Source organism: Anguilla rostrata, chromosome 13, assembly GCF_018555375.3.
Source record: "Anguilla rostrata isolate EN2019 chromosome 13, ASM1855537v3, whole genome shotgun sequence".
Classification (NCBI taxonomy): Eukaryota; Metazoa; Chordata; class Actinopteri; order Anguilliformes; family Anguillidae; genus Anguilla; species Anguilla rostrata.
The window spans coordinates 31246683-31263888 of record NC_057945.1 but is presented as its reverse complement, the minus strand read 5'-3'; the positions used below and the strand labels follow the sequence as shown (position 1 = coordinate 31263888).

At 42.5% G+C, this 17206-nt stretch overlaps 1 protein-coding gene across 3 annotated transcripts in view; it reads left to right on the top strand.

Moving 5' to 3' along the window:
• Positions 1-1543: 1543 nt before the first annotated feature.
• The window catches only part of ube4b (ubiquitination factor E4B, UFD2 homolog (S. cerevisiae)), a 36811-nt gene continuing 21148 nt past the window's right edge, over positions 1544-17206 (top strand). For 2 of the 3 annotated variants that reach the window (XM_064303857.1, XM_064303856.1), the window contains exons 1-4: positions 1544-1849; positions 12565-12784; positions 15120-15255; positions 15945-16035. In XM_064303857.1, coding sequence (XP_064159927.1) covers positions 1826-1849; positions 12565-12784; positions 15120-15255; positions 15945-16035 — 471 coding nt within the window. In that variant the 5' untranslated portion in view covers positions 1544-1825. The remainder of the gene's footprint in view (positions 1850-12564; positions 12785-15119; positions 15256-15944; positions 16036-17206) is intronic. The other variant, XM_064303858.1, reaches the window with a different exon arrangement.

Genomic DNA, 17206 nt, shown 5'->3' with positions numbered 1-17206 from the left:
TCTTTCAGATAAAGTGCCTAGTCCACTGACAATCTATTAGGTTTGAAGCAGTACATTGATGTCAATAAAATATTTAACGGGGATCCAGTGTAGAGCTATGGTAAAATGGTTGATTAATTTAGTCAGTTTCCTTTTATAAAGATATTTTTTCTTTCTCTGCCGAGGATGCAATTATTTCTTTCCTCTAGAGTGAGCATTATTTTTTTCTTTCAGTGTTAGCTGGGTCATTACTTTATTCACTGTCTCTCACCTGCTTCTCTGAGTTTCTCACTGATGATGTCGCTCAACAATTGTTAATTGAATCCTATACATTGACTCATTAAACAAAATTCCCAGGCTGAGGTGTTTGGAGCAGTCACACTTTTCCCTTTTATGAAGTATAATGCTGACAATGTCGCAGATATTTTTCCAATTATCAATGTTTCGTTCTTATAAAATTGTAGACTAAGTGACACACAGAAGCTATATACAATACTTTAGCTCAGACCAGCATATATGCTATGTGCATCTACACATTAAAATATCAAGTGTTAATTCAACTCTAACAGATAACATTTGGTCCTACTCTGAAATGTATTTAGCTGTTTTCCACTTAAACACAGATGCACAAAATATTGAACACAGAAGCACAAAATATTTGAATAGCTTATGTGCAGCTTTCTGACAAGCAGATAGCGACTTCTTTAAGTTTTGGTTTGGCATAATATTAGCATAATATGAGGGCTATTCCTCTACTTGTAAACCTAGGTTGCAGACATATTTTTGTCACCATGTAAGAGTAATATAGCAGTTTTTGCATCATGAACTAGAGATTAACTGAACTGGTCCTTGGTGAAATGGCTGCATTGTTACTGATTTTGCATGTTTTTATGTTTTTTTAGTCTCCATTTTAATGCATATCTTAAAGAAAAACTGTCATATATTCCATGACAGCGGACACTTTGTGCTTCCTTTGTAGCCTGAGAATTTCATCCACTTTTGCTGCAAAATTATCTTCATTCTATTTGTGTTGTCATGGAGACAGAGGGATCAATCAAAAGGACAGTTAGGTTTGAAGTAAAATGAACATATTGCAGGGGTACCTAATGCTTTGAAAATAGAAGCAAATAAAAAAAGATATCAGATATAATTAAGTTTATTGTTCATGAAATCACATATTTGTAAAAAAAAAATCTAAAGGAGGACATTGCAGCAAACTATTTGTTCAAGCTCCTCATTCCCCCATCATTACTACAAGAAACGCATTCAGCAGCTGGACCCACACACATCCTGAACTGGCCACTCCATGTGCAGACAAACACGAAGAATTTAACCTCATAGCCTGTAGAAGCTACAATCAGCAGGCCATTCTATAGCAAAACACTACATCACACAACACTTTCAGTCGCACAATGACGTTCAGACAAAAACCCTCCTGTTGTACTAGCTTTACGGTCACTAGAAATTACAGCGGAAGCGCCGCCCATTGCTCTGTTGCTGTGTGCGCAGTCACCCGGTGATTGGCTCTCTGGACTTGCCAGCTCGGAATATCCCAGACCCCTGTCACGTGACTCCAGTTCCAAAATGGCCGCGTTGTTGTTTTGATGAATAATACTTTGTGTTTGTTTCATTCTTTACTGGATCGAAAAGAAAAATCCGTAAAACGGAGCAATATACAATTACAGTTCCTTTATATTTAAACATACATATAGTAAGATAAAAAAAGGCATTCGTCAATTTGAAATACTTGTAAGACTATGCACTTTTGGTCATATTAGCTAGCTAGCTAGATCAATTGGAAGAGAAGGATACCGATAAGAGTGAGATTAAAATTACAAGGAAAGCTATGGAGGAACTTAGTGCCGATGAGGTAAGAGTGGGAATTTTATTTTTTTCTGTGAATATTTATTTCGTGATTACTGACTGGAAAGGTGTTGTTTGCACAAGAGCTGTGGTGGCCAACCAACAGGCTATCGCTAACCCGGATAGCTAACGCAACTGAGGTACAGTAACGTTTGCTAGGAAGCCGGGCCAAGGGGCTCCATTGTACATGAAGTTATAGCAAGCTAACGGCAACTAACATCTTAACTGGCTCTATAGTGCCCCGATTAGCTACATGCGTCTCTGTCTTATATGTTGTATTTACTGAGTCAAAGTCGCGTCGAATGGGTCTTATGTTGGCCAGAGCTACTCAGATATAAATATTCGCTGGTCGTGTAGATAACGTTAGCTTGTGAGATAGCTATTGTGCAATCTGAAAATAGAAGCCTCTGCACTTGTTTGTACCTTAAAGTCTTTCTCGTTAAATTTGCCAGTACGGCTGGTGTGTTTGTTCTTAATCGCCTTTCTTCACAATAGTGGTTCATTACTGTGCTGCGTCGTACGTTGTGAATAAAATATTTTGTGACCAAGTATGCATTAGTTGGTCTATGTTTGAAGGTGAAGCCTAGCTGTTGTATTGGTGTGCATGCTAGTTGAAACGGAAACCCTAATTTTGACGACTGTGGCCAATATAAATTATGAACTGAGCAGATTTTATTCAAATTAGCAAATTAGAACTGTAACTACCATATAAACATGTATTCACCACTATCAAATAGCTACCTAGCTAGGTAGTTTTCTTATCTATCGATAACGGTTATTTTACTGTTTTGTGGTTGGCAGCTCATTGTCAAATTTTTGGTTTTTATTTATTTATTTATTTATTTATTTATTTATTTATTTATTTAGTTTGACTAAATGTATTCAGCAACATAGTTGCCAATGAGTTTTGCTTGAGAAAACGCAATACAGTGAGGCGCATTTACTACCACATTCTAGAATTGGCTACCTAGGCTGGTAAATTGAAAAGAGCCAAACATCGGTGCAGTCCAAATAAGCTGTGTTTGGATTGTCTACAGTACATAATTGAGATCAACCCACATTTATACTGTATCATTCTTTGTAATGATTGCTGCTTCGTGAAATTATCTTGCATATTGAGTCCTTGTGATGGAGCAACCTGGGGTTGAAGCTGTGGCTACATTAGTTATTTATGTGACTCAAGGTGAGGATAACAGCCAATTAACATTATTCCTTTGAATATAGAGAAAAACAGAGGAATGTCTTCATTATACTGGATGACAAGGAGCTCCGTTGATGACACTTCTGGTTCTAACAACAGATGTTCTCAGTACTCTTAAATGCAGAATATGTGGTTAAAACACATAAATCAGTTTGACCACACGTTCAGTTGACTTTGATCACAATGCATTTGTTATCCATGACAAATGTATTGATACAATTGTCCTATAACTTTTTTAAGCCTAGCTTCTTGTTCTCTGATGGAGGTGGAAAGTTTTTACTTCGTTATTCTATATATTTGACAACCTAATGCTGAATTACTTAACCACCTTACTGTTTTGCTAATTGTACATACATGAAGCTGGGTTTCTCCTCAGTCAAATGGCAATAATGATAATCAAAATGACAATAATACGCATGGAAGAGGCAGTTTTATGAACAGAAATGAACAGCAGAATACTTAAGTCGCTGTGTCATGAATTAGGCCTACATGTTTAAAAGTAGTCTATTTCCAGCATTTACTTTCAGATCAGTTCTTATTTTATTCAGCTGTTAATGGAATAGCATTACATTACATACATACAGGCATTTAGCAGACACTCTTAATAAGAGTGACACAAACATTTACATTGCATCCTTTATTACAGCTATATATATTGAAGCAATGCAAGTCAGGTACCTTGATCAAGGGTACAATGGCAATGTCCTACCTGGGAATCGGACCTGTGACCTTTAGGTTACAAGATCAGCAAATATTTCATCCTTTAACAGAATGTAAGAAAGGGTATTTTGGCAAGATATTTCTATTAGCTTGTCCATTCTGTACAAGTAAGCGTGGTTCCGACAAGTATTCATATTGACTTAAGTGTAATTGTTCTATAGGTCAGTGCACAAATAATTCAAAAATTACATATAAATGATAACGCAATTATACACAATAATAGGTCATGGGACAAATAATTATAAGGTAAATATAGGCATATCCCAGTTTGCGTTTGGGTGGCAGATACTAGTAAAAAATTCAGAATCGACAACCAGTGAATATTGGATGCGCTTAGAATATCATGTTTCTTCTCAAACAGACTGTGGCAGGTTAAATGAAGGGGTATGAAATTATGGTCAGTATCCGGTTAACAGCTCAGACAAACACAATTAACTGCGAGCCCAGCTGGACAAAACAAATGAAAGGATGCCATAACCAGCGCCTATTGCAGTCAAATGTGTTTCATTAAGCAGGTACATCTTTTAAATTAACATAACACATTCAAAGCCGGTAGGGCAAAAGGACCCTCCTCATTACTGTATTCTCATGTTTAGACTAATGGTAGAGAAAGGAAAAGTGCCAACTCCTTATCAGCCTTCTCCTGGAAATGGAGCATGAATCAGATATGGAGTATTTCTCAGTTTATTATCAGAAGGTATTGTCATAAATCTCACAAGCAGTTATGTCTCTGTTATGTTTTTGGAAGTCTATTACAGCATTGCTCTCTCTCAAAGGTTATGCAGCTCGGGGTTGTGGCCTGCATTATAGCAATGTAATGCCCATGGAACCTGAAAGGATCGAAAGTTTGGATAAATCTCATTTTCATTTTAGGGCTAAATGGGTAAATTTGAGGCAAGAGGTGCACTCATTGTTCTGGCTCATAGGAATCAACTTCAGACTCACAGATTACCTGCTGTAGCAGTGTATGGCCTAGTTACTGAGAAAACATTCGAAGTAATATGTTTTACAAGGTCAAGGCTCTGTGTAAAATTGCTTTGTTATGCTTGTGCCACTTCAGATGACCATACTTGAGAAATGATGCAAAATGGGACATGGGCCCTGTGCTTTGATACGTTGTATAAGATGCATGCATCTGTGTGAAAACTATTTACACTTATTTTGGAAAATTATATAGAGGCATTGCTTTGTATCACAGAGAGCTCTGAATGCACTGTAAATCTGTAAAGCAATAGGTATAGGCTACTTTTACTGTGCCAGTGAATAATTTGATATTCAGCAAGAATGCAAGACCTCAGGCTATATAAAGAACATTTTGCCATGCAATAAAGCAAAATAAACCAACAATAAACATAAACAATCACAACTACCTAAATAGAATATGTGTGGTGAAAATTATGAATAAATAAAGGGATAAAATGCTAAAATACTGACCGAAGTATTCAGGAGGTAAACTATAGCAAAAGCAAAAGTAAAGATGACTTTTTATTAGTGGTGGAAAAATAAAAGCACACACCCAAGCAGAGTTCAGTATAATTAGACTGGCCTGGATTTCCCCTTTAGGTAAACAGAATGTAAGAGAAAAAGGCATGAGTGTTATTTGTATGAAGAAGGGTTTTTCCACACTTAATAGCAAATAATGGTAATATTTTCAGTCTGGAAGACGGTAGGTAGGGCTTGGCTGGTTTATTAACAAACATTCATGTTAATAGCAAAAAAAAAGGACTTTTTGGAATTGTTCCATTTGTGATGCAGATGGCAGTCCAGTATTTTAGAATTACTTTGACAAAAGTAATTATACATTTATATATAGCAGAGTTTAGCATTATGTAGCGCCGGTAAACACCTTTTGAACTTTGCTCGTTCTCTTTTGTGCTAAATGAAAATGCGCTGACTCAATCCAGTGTTGTCAAGTTTTTGAACATTATAAACATCAGGAGCATTCTCCTTTTTCAGCTTCATCCTTTCTTTTTGTACTTTAAGTATTAGCACTTCTTTGTCTGCTTTCCTAGTGGCAGTGGTGATGTTGTAGATTCTTCTGGAAGGCCCAAAGATCTGCAGTGATCCTCAGACATGTTGTGTTCTGATTTTAGAGTAATTCTCTTCTGTCAGGTTTCACCCTGGTTTTCCCAGCACTCCCTGTTCAGACGAATGCAGTTAGTATCTGGTACTGCTGAGCTTCCCAGTTGCTTATCAGTTTAAGATTGAGCTACTTTCACTTTTTCTTTTTAAACTATGGATTAGCCTGTTTGACCAGAAGTTTTTCCATTTGAAAATGTTTTAATTGGAATCTTAACGGAAAAACACAAAATCTGGATCATGGCTTACATTTGTGGCCTTCTCTCCTTCTCTAAAGGCTAATAACCAAGCTTCAAGAATACCTTTCTCCTCAGTAGAACTGGGACGGTTTTGTCTTGCTTATGCTCTTGGTGGTTTCACATAACTGAATGGCTCATTTTCAAAGCAAGCTGTGGGAGGAGTCAGCAATGTGCTAACTCATAGCTTCCTTTTGCATTGCTTCTAAAACTGTGGGGACACGGAAAAGATGCTGTCGCTCATCACAGCAAAATGGCAGAGGTAGACTGAAGTAATGTGGAATCTTTTTTTAAATTAAAAAAAAAACTTTTTAAATCAGGCTTGGTCCAGATGATCTTGGTGATCTGGGTAGGTGCCAGCACCAGGAAGAGCACTGCAGCAAAGCAAGAGCATTTCCTGCCAGCTGTAGGATCCAGCTTGTCGTAGCGTAGTTTGGATTTTGCAGTGGAAAATGGGGTTTTATCTTGTTCTTGTATTCCCATGATCCTCTTTGTGCATGAAGTCACATTTTATCACACCAGGAACAAACGACTTGAGCTACTGCAGGGAAATTGCATGACACCCACTTTCCTGAAAGGCCAGACTCAGCATTTGTATAATGTGAGAAAATATGCAACTCAAAGGTGAGGAGAAACACATACACCATGAAGGGGAAACCTTTGTAAGGGCTATGAGCTGCTAGACTATGTTTTCGTTTTCTTCATGTAATGGTGTGTTTTTTTTCTATATAGTCGAGCACATTCCCTCCAACGTGACAGATGAAGAAATGAATTTTTCTGACCCTCCTTTTGAATCTTCAGGCTGGAGGAGCAACGGCACAAACCCAGAATGAAATAAGGATGAACCATGACCCAGGTTAAATTTTCTGAAAGGAAATGACGGTCTGAATTAAATTCAAGTGCTACAAGTTTATCACAAGGTCGTGCATCGTGTTCATATTTGCACTGAACCATAGTGAAGCTGCCTCCTGCACAAAGGCTCTTGTCTTGACTGACAGGATTGCAGTTCAGTGCAAAAGTTAACATTAGCTTCATGTGTGGAGTGTTTCATTTATATGTGCTGTTGGTTCCAGTTGCTTCCTCAGAGGGACTTTTGTAGCCTAGCAACATGGCTGTAATGTTCCCATAGACAGACTGTGCAGGTCTCCTCCAGCATGGGAGACATTCAATAGTCAGTTTGAGGAAGAATGCTGGTGAATCCAAGTCTTTTTGCGATGTAGCCTATGCGCTAGGTGTGATTGGGACTTGGCGCGTGTTCTTCAGAACTGCACATGAATGGCGGGCTTTGAGTTGGCGCGTCCACCTGAGACTCTGCCGGGTTGGCTGCCCCATTATGTAGATCTGGTTGTGGCCATGCTAATGCCGACTAGCGGGGGTGACCGATAATTAACCCTGGCATTGTTCACTGGAGTTTCAGCAAGCTGTCGTCCGCCTCGTTGAACAGCGGCGCCTGTTGCAGTTGAAGGGGCTCCTCTGCTGTCCCCGTATCAGCTGCAGCAGATGCTCAGTGCACAGATGCAGTACCTTTGCAGAAAGGCTTGTGGCTGCTGGAGGGGAGAGCAGCAGCAGCAGCAGGATTTTGGGACGGTCCCACAGTTACAGCGAGGTGTTCCTGATTGGAGCAGAAAAGAAAATGTGGGAATTGTGTTGTCAAAGAAACTGAACTGAACATGATGCCCAGTGTCTTTTCTTCTTTGGAGGCCACGGTCGCATCTTAGATCCTGAGACTGCTTTTTTTTGGGTTCATTCTGTGCTTGAAGCCTTTAGTGCCAACGAAACGCTGCATTCCAGCTTGAGTTTCTTGCTGTGTTGTCAGGCCGTACTTGGCTGCCAGTATTATTGTTCTGAGGGCAGCAGTGTCACAGTAGCAGAGTGCTTAGCTGAGAAATTCCAGCTTCTTCGTTGTGAGCAGTTACTGTGCATCTATTGCAAGAGACAAATGCACTACTGGTCACCTTAACTTTCAGAATCCATTCATCTGTCAACATCGCCTATATTCACAGCCCCTTTTATAGTGAGGAAACGATTGTCTCAGTCCAGTTGACCACTAATGTCTTTGAAAGCAGATAATGGGCTATCCACTATGAGGGGTGGAAGTAGCAAAAATGACAAAATGCTGAATTGAGTAAATTGCAAATAAATTAAATGTTGCATCAAATTAAATGCAATAAAATTAAATGTTGCATGAAATAAAATGCAATTAAATGTAAGTGTGAGCATGCTATCAATTTAAATAATCCATAGATGATAAAATAATTTTCAAAGCAGTGTATTTGATCGCCTTGACATTCACTTATTCACTTGCAGTTTAATCAGTTCATTGCTCTGTAATTCCAGTCACCACCTCTTTTATCAGTACGCTGCTGCCGTCACTGCAACATTCATCAATTGAGTGCAACTTTTATCACCACTTATGGCATGGCAATTTCACCATGCGTCAGTCAAATTGTCCCACCCACTGATGTTGCTTACATTTGTGCACACAGAATGCCGAAGGGTTCAACTTGCACATTATTTTGTTTTCTTTAACATTTGTCTTTAAATCTGCTTTCTGGGTCATTCCTCATCTTCTAAGGCCTTTTTAAAGGTCAAAGGTTACAAAGTTTAAAAAGGAGATAGTGACTTCAGAGGATAAAGAATTTTGACAGAAGTGCTTTCAGTTAAATAACTTGCTTGTTAGGTATCTACAAACATGCTTTTGTTTGTTTGTGAAACAATGGATGGCGTTTACTGCTGAAGAAGAGGGGGTTGCAACTTGATACTCCACACACATCAAACTTCTTTCCCTGTGGACACATTGTAAGCTCAGTACAGATAATCAATAGCTATCTTGTAAAATTCCTAAGCAGTTTATAAGGTGATATCTTAATTGAAGGGGAACTTTAAAGTCAAAATGTGCTATTGTATTCAATTTGATTGTACTCATCAAGTAATTGCTTACACGACTCGGTGTTCTAAACTGCATTACTTTATCGCAGAACCCAATGCCCCCTCCCATCCTCCAGACAAAGGCCCAGGCCAGTCTTCTGAAAATATGATTTTCATTTCTAGGCCAGACTGTGCCTTTGGATTCAGCGAGTAATTAAATTTCAGCGGAGTAGATCTCGGGACCCATTAGCGAGTGTGGGGAGAGCTCCTGGGCCGTGTCATTCAGAAGGGCCCGTGGACAGCTCCGGAGGAACGGCGCTGGGAGAGAGGAGATGAGTGGGGGTTTCAGGTTAGTCCTCAGGATCAGCGCAGGGCCTTGTTTTCGGTCTCCGGCCTATATTTAGAGCAGCCATTTCGGCGAGGGCCGTGCTCACAGTGAAAAGCCTATTGTTTGAGCGCCGGGGCTCGAACAGTCGTTTTATTATTAGACGTCTGCAGTGGCAGGGCAGCGTCGCGTGTTCTCGAGCACGCTGAATTTCAGCTGGCGGGGCCGTGGGGGGACGTCTGCACGCGCACAATAGATTATTTTCATGCCATCATAAATGCTTCGTTGCTGATGTGGGATGCAGGCTGTAGGCTTTAGGCTTAATCAGCCTCCCCATTGGTTGATGGTTCTGAGGAGAACTGAACAGCGGCTATTTGAAATCAGGTTGTCGGTTACACAGATTATTATTATTTTTTTTAGTCTTGCCTCACAGTTTGCGGTGACTTGTTGCTGCAAATCAGGACTCTCAGGCTGCAGTCATCACCTTCCTTTGTTACCAGAAGAGGGTCCACCTGCTTAAAACAAGTCTGCGAGGTTTATTGATGAAATACGCTCCCCAAACTTGTTGACCTGACACCAGCAGCATTGGCCTGCCATAGCATTGTGACTAGAAGGAATGAGAGGGCTTAGCAGCATAGGTAAATGCCAACGCCCCACAAGGTCATCCCATTAAATCTCCTTTAGTGAATTTATTTAGCTCCAGGTGCTCATCTTGATTTCAGCGGATGGCTGTGAGAATGATGTTTGGCACATTGGATTCCTGCTGACCACCTCATTTCAAATGCTTTTGGTGTCCTACCAGTTTTCACCATGAAGAAAAACACAGATATGATGCTGGTGATGTGTAATCTCTTTGGTTGTTTGGGGGGTACGGCATATGTGATCTCTTTGGTTGTTTGAGGGTAGGCTGCTGCATATGTAATCTCTTTGCTTGTTTGGGGGTACTGCTTAGGCCTATGTGATCTCTATGGTTGTTTGGGGGTAGGCTGCTGCATATGTGATCTCTATGGTTGTTTGGGGGTACTGCATGTGCAGTCTCTTTGGTTGTTTGGGGTTACTGCATCATATCTATTCTTTTCTGGGTTATTTTAAAGTTGGTTGAGGTCATGTGATGTTCTTTTCTCGTTTCAGTAAGATGTGAATGCGTTTTGGCCTTGGAAGGAGCAGTGCTTATGTTTGCGTTCCTCCCCTTGTCGCTAATGTTGCCCTTAAAACCCAGGGCATCTGGAGGCTGTGCACAGTGCATGCCGCTCTAATGAGCAGCTGTCCTCTGGAGATCGTTCCATGGCATTTGATTCAGGGGGATGGTCAGGCCGCTGTGTGGTTAGCATTAGTGGTGGTTAGCGGAGAATCCGTGTCGCGAAGGCCTTCCTAAGCCTTATTGCTACTTCGAAATGCATTGCTATTGCGACTGCGAGTTATTGCTACTTATTTATATTGTTTCTTCAATTGGGGTGCTGATCCCATTGGAGAGGTTTAAGGATTTGTGCTCTTATCCTGCTTTGACCCCCCCCCCCCTCCCCCCAGTTTGTCTGGACCCGAATAGACAGACTGAATTAAGGAGATCAGCGTGGCTTTCGTTTTCAGTTTTACTCCTCCGATTTGATTGGCCGGGCCTTTTGTCTCTAGACCGTTGTAATCTGCTCGGTGCGTTTAGATCGCAGCTCTGTCCCGCGTTCAGATGAACAAGTGCAGTCCTGGTTTGCTGGCCCTTCCCTCTCTGTTTCAGTCGCTCCGGGTCAGACGTTGTTTCTGAGTCTGCGTGTGGTGCGTCTGCGCAGACAGACGAGCGGTCCGGAGCGAATGCAGTACCCTGTGGCTGGGGGAAGGAGCACCTGATTAAATGTATCTTTTTATTCAATCAACCTCAGAGGCGAGCCAGGCGACCGGCTACCAGAGCTGAATATGGATTTGCGATTGTGTCTGGTGTTTGATAACCGGCCCCCGCTCGTTCTCTTCTCCGAATTTAACAGCACGTCCTCAGGTGGGCCGAAGTGATACGGGTGCTGCTGTCTTAATGGAAGGTCATCGCATCCTTTATGTACAGCTGTGCGGCTGAACTAGGCTTTCTCTTGCAGTGAAGAAAAAGTATGTTTTTTTTCTTATATCCGGCCGTGGAAGGAAGGCTTGCAGAAGTCAGCTATCTTCAGATATCTACAGTCGTGCACGCTAATGTGTGTTAGCGGTTTCACTTCTCCCAGACAGCTACGAACACTGCCAAGAGAGAGAGAGCCGTGTTACAGTGTAGACTGTAGTCAGAGATTAAATGTGTGCAAGCCAGTAACATCTGTGTGACTAATAAATATTACCAATATGACATTGTTACAGGTTTGTTTTGTTCCCCTTTTTATTATGAAAATATTCCACATTTAGTCTAAGATAGCTTGAGTTACTGGTAAAATACAGTGGGCCTCTGGGAAAATACAAGCAAGCAAAACTTTAGTATCCTATTCACTGTATGTTCAGTGAATAGGGTACTAAAGTGAATCTACTGAAGTAGGCTACTGAGTATTATGAATATTAGATGTTATGCCCACTTAGCCTTATAAAAACCCCGGTGATATAAACAGCAACAGCAATACCAAAATAATGCTCATACTTCAGAATTATATTACAAATATAGCAAGTTTGATGGAAGCTTGTTCTGTTTAATTAGTACTTTTTTTATTTGGTATTTAATCCAGTGAAATGTAGGCTAATTTATTCATGTAACTGTCCTTTTTTAAACTGCATATTTTAATTAGTGTTTCAAAGATAACATTTAAGTTTGTTTGAAGTAATTCTTTTTTGCTTTTTAAAATGTCCATGATGTTGATTGCACAATAACTTGGCAAATTAATATCTATTGTCTAACTCAGGCATGGAAATATCACTGTGTGTTTAGGCACCAAAGTATTTATTTGAAAAGTTCATTATCCTTCTCACAATTCCACCTGTTTGCTATGTTAATTTTGTCTTTTGATATAAAATTAGATTAACAAATGAAGATGTGGGTGTGTTTGTTTCTACAAACAAAGTTGCTGTTCCATCCGTACAGTCGGCTGTATGAGCACTAAACCAAAGCTGGAAATGCTCTTGCTTTTTTACCCCCCTTGGGGAAAGTGGGATCTGTGTAACGGTGGAGTTAGTAGGTCTGTGTGAGATGACAGACCTCATTCTCCTGCATTATTTAACCCTTGCATGTCCTGAGCCTTAAGCCCAGAGAAGGGAACAGCACTGTTATGAGGGCTTGCTGCGCATCGTGTTGTGTTGTAAACGTGAAGCTGCATAATCGCTGTTTCTTCCCGCTGCAGATCCGCAGAAGGCGATTGGCCCGGCTGGCGGGCGGACAGACGTCACAGCCCACCACGCCCCTCAGCACCCCCCTAACGTCCCCGCAGAGAGAGACCCCGCCCGGCCCTCCGCCCGGACCCTCGGGAGTCCCTCCGCACCCCCCGGCCCACGCCCCCTCCCACAGCCTGGGGCTGAGTGTCCACAGCGGCACCCCGGCCACCTCCCCCATCGGGGCCTCAGGTACGAGGGGGGGCTCTGTCAGCAGCCGCGAGCTGTTTACCGCAGTCCGAGCGTGCTGGCGTGCGTAGTCCTGCTCACCGTGTCCTCGGCGCGCAGTCAGACCCGCGTGTTTGAGCCAGCCGGGGCACTTCATAAATCAGCAGTAACTTAAAGCTGTGTGGAAACAGGACTCGCCGTTGGAGCTCAGGACTGGAGGCAGCAGGCAGAGGCAGCAGGCAGCAGGCAGCAGGCAGCAGCCTGGGAACATGTGTCTGCAGCCTGAGCGAGGGGATCGGGACGGGGAGGGCGATGCAGAGCCGCACTGAGAGAAGAGCAGGAGTACTGTGTGTTTCCTCTGGGGGTTTTCCATGCACCAGGAGGGACCGTAATCTGCTTTAGCAATGCAGCCTGAAATCCTGGAAGTTCGGCTGCTACAAAACTGTTTAACCCTCCTGTTCTGTTCATTTTTTAGGTACAGCAAAAATGTTCCCGGGTCAATCCCCATACAGGGGGGGTTTGTAAATACATGAAATGAACCATTTTCATTTAAAATGTTGATTACACTAATTAAGGCCAGTAGAAGAAGTTTCATACTGAAAAAATAATTTTAAGTATTTTTCCTAGATTTTCAAACTTTAAAAAGGGTCAATTTGACCCGCAACATAACAGGAGGGTTAATATCAAATGTTTCTAACATATTTTTGATCAACTGAAAAGGCGTTCAGCACGTACAGAATTGTTAAGCAAGGTCTTTAAAATCCAATTGATGCCAAAATCAAACAAGACTTCATTAATATGCTAACTGGCACAGTGTTAGGACATGAGAACATGAGTATACAAGTATGCAAACAGGTCATTCAAGCTTACAGTGTGCCTGTAGACTAAAGCATATCCTGCGCCGTGTCAGTAATGGATCAGAAACCCCTGAGCTCGATTCCCAGCCTGGGCCTTTCTGTGTGGGGTTTGCATGTTCTCCCTGTGCCTGTGTGGGTTTCCTCCAGGTACTCCGGTTTCCCCCGACAGACCAAAGACTTGCCCGTTAGGCTACTTTGGGGGGCATTAACCGGGCATTGCTGTAAATGAGGATGTATAATTAAAGGTTAATAAATAAATAAATAAACAAACATAACCGGGCGAACTGTTCCATACGTTGAAAACTCTATCCTCAAATTTTTCTGTATGGCAGTGTTAGTAGTACACATTGTACTGCATTAAGTCATTTAATGTGACCTACAGCATAAAATTAGTGCAATTAATATCACCCTGTAAAAGGACTCCTTCAGAACGGCCCGGCATTCAGTGAAATCGGTAGTCTTTGAAATAACATTTAGCACAGTCAACATGATGAAGGCTCTTCTCCCACGCTGTCACCGCGGACCGAGCTCTGCCTGTGTCTGCTCAGTTAAAAGCCATGGGAACGTGAGTGAGGCCGTGAGGCCAGTGCTGCGTTAGTGAGATAGGCCTGCTCGCTCGCTCTCTTTAGTCACCGGACGTCTTTATGTCCTCCGTCAGCGCTGTGGCCTTGCAGGGGTGTGTGTGGGGGGGGGGGTTCCTGGGGTTCCTGGGGCCGAACCCAAGGCCGGAGCGCAGCTTGTTCTCCTGCCCGCTCCGTTGTTCCGTCTCGCGTTTTTCCGCTGAGCTGTGCGCGAGCGGGACCCCCGCGGTCGGGGACTGCGCGTTTATTCCATTCTCCAGCTGCCGGCACACGCCTGATTTATGGCTCTTTCTGGTACTGTCACGTCTGTTTGTGCAGCAGTCCATTTTTGAGGGGAGCGTTGCGCAAAAGCAGCGTTTCTGCAGACGTTTTGTCCCCCTCCCCCGACTGCAACTAGGGGAATGAGCTCAGCGGTGTTCGGCGGCCCTCACTCGCTGACCTCACTGTGTGAGGTCAAAAGAGCTCATGATGATGAGGGCGGGTCATTCTGCCCATCTACACTCATTTCTCTGTGCTCTGCTTCAGAAGAATATTAACAGTGGCTGTTGAGCTTTTGCCTTAGGGGAATTGTGGACCAGAGCGCTCATCTGATGTGTTATAAAGGTTATAAAAGTGTCCTTCAATGGAGATGATGCTTTATACGGTGCTGGAAGTGCACCTTGTTAATGGCAGTTGGCATCTCAGCTTCTTAAGCTAATGTTTATGCACCAGTGTCCCTAAACCTTGAGTGAAATGTATGCTCAGTGTAGATTTTCTGTCCAATGAACCTGGGAATTAAAAGATTTTATGTCCTGCTAATGTGGTAATTTCCCATGTAAACGCAGATGCTTCAGTTCTGCTAGTATTTGTGTTATTCTTCCAGACAGTTAAAAGTTGTGTCATGTTACCTTCTTCACATTCCCCCCTTCCCCCTCCCCGCAGGGGTGGCGTATCGGAGCCAGAGCAGCGAGGGGGTCAGCTCCCTGTCCAGCTCTCCCTCAAACAGCCTAGAGACCCAGTCCCAGAGCCTGTCCCGGTCGCAGAGCATGGACATCGACACGGCATCCTGTGAAAAGAGGTGAGCCCTGTGCCCGGGTCCCGCGAAGGGGCCGAAAATCTGCTGCCGGTTTTAAATGGGCCCTGGGTTTAAATGGGCCCTGGGTTTATATGGGCCCTGGGTGGATATGGATCCTGGGTTTATATGTGCCCTGGATGTACATGGGCCTTGGCCCTGGGTTTATATGGGCCCTGGGTTTATATGGGCCTTGGGTATGCAGGTACCTCTTTCTTAATGTCTCTCAGCTTTTATTATAGGTACTGTGCCACTTTTTATTGTAAAATGTTTTTATGTTGCAGATAAAGTTATAGACTCATTTGATCATGGTCTTAATTGGTTGTCCCTGAGAAGCTATTTTTTTGTAAAATTTGATGTTTGAACTTTATTTTGATTTAAGGTTAAACTGTAAACTTTTGAGGTATGTTAATAACCCGTGAGGAAATTCATATCAGTGATAACTTCACATTTTTCATTTGAATATGGCCATAAAGCATGCTCAAATGCCTTGACACTGATAGAGTAGCTGTTAGTTGTCCTGTGTTGTCCTACAGCTGTATTAGGACATTTTATGTGTGAGGCTAGCCATCTCTTCAGTGAACATGCCGAGTGATGGTGCATTTGTGTTCTTCTTCCTTTTCCTCTTCCGAAACCAACACGCTCTTCCCCGTCAACCTCCTCACACTCTTCCCCTTCCTCTTGGTCCTCTGCAGCAGCATGTCCCAGGTGGATGTGGACTCAGGAATAGAGAACATGGAGGTGGAGGAGAACGATCGCAGGGAGAAGAGGAACCCGGCCGACAAGGTAGGCGTGACCCAAACAGAGAAGCAGGCCTGTAGTGCTTTGGTGTTCCTGTGTATACCGGTAGAGCGAAATGGGAATATTCAAATCTGCTGCCGAGTCTGCTGTGACCTTCAGCAGATGTCCATCATCGTCAACGATGGTGACTCTGCTCATTTTCAAGGACGACTCCAATTATGCTGTTGTAGGCGTGCATGCTTCCAAGCATGCGTGTGCGTGTGTGCGTGTGTGTGTGTGTGTGTGTGTGTGTGGGTGGGTGCGTGTGTGTGTGTGTGTGTGTGCGTGCGTGCGTGCGTGCGTGCGTGCGTGCGTGCGTGCGTGCGTGCGTGTGTGTTCAGCTGAGAAAATAAGTTTGTCACATGTCTCTAGCACAAGACCATCTATGCTGACAAGATAATCTAATGATAGAATCTAATGTTAGAATTTGATGATAGCAGTCTGATTTGGGAACAGAAGGAGGGAAAAGTGTTGAATAGTTACAGTATTTTTGAAATGTCACTTTTTGATAAATAGGTTTATTTTAAAAGAAACTTCCGTACTTAACCTTTGGTATTATTCTGTTGTATTTCTTTGTAATGTGAAACAAGATCGGTAGATTAAATAATTAATGCCAAACAGCTGATATTTAAAAATATTTAATCAGCCTATTGTTCCAATTTATTCAGTACAATGTTTGAAATGTGGGTGATGTTTCATAAAGCTGGAAACGGAGTCCAGTTGTTCGCAGAGCGTACCGTTGGAAATGGGTACATCTATTGTTTGGGAACACGGAGTGCAGCAAAAGGATTTCTAAAGACGTGATTCATGAAAGAATGCATTACGGTTGCCACGACAACATCCTTGCCGGTCTGCTCCATGGGTGTCAGTCAGCGAGCTGCAGCATCTGTAGAGCTGGCGCTGAAACGTAGAGGCGTGCTGGGGACAGGCCGGCGGTGGAGGGTGCTCTCAAGGCCTGGCCATTCAGTGATGAACTTGAGCTTGTTATTGATTTTATCTGTTAGGACTGTGAAATTGGTTTTTATTTTTGTAAAACATAATTTTATTTGGCTGATTCAGACAGATCTATCATAATGTTGCTGTGTATTTGACCATTCTATGATATTTAAGTTTTTCAGCTGGTTTGAATTGGTCATTAAATTAAAAGCGGTCCACTCCTTAACGGTTTCAGTAAATA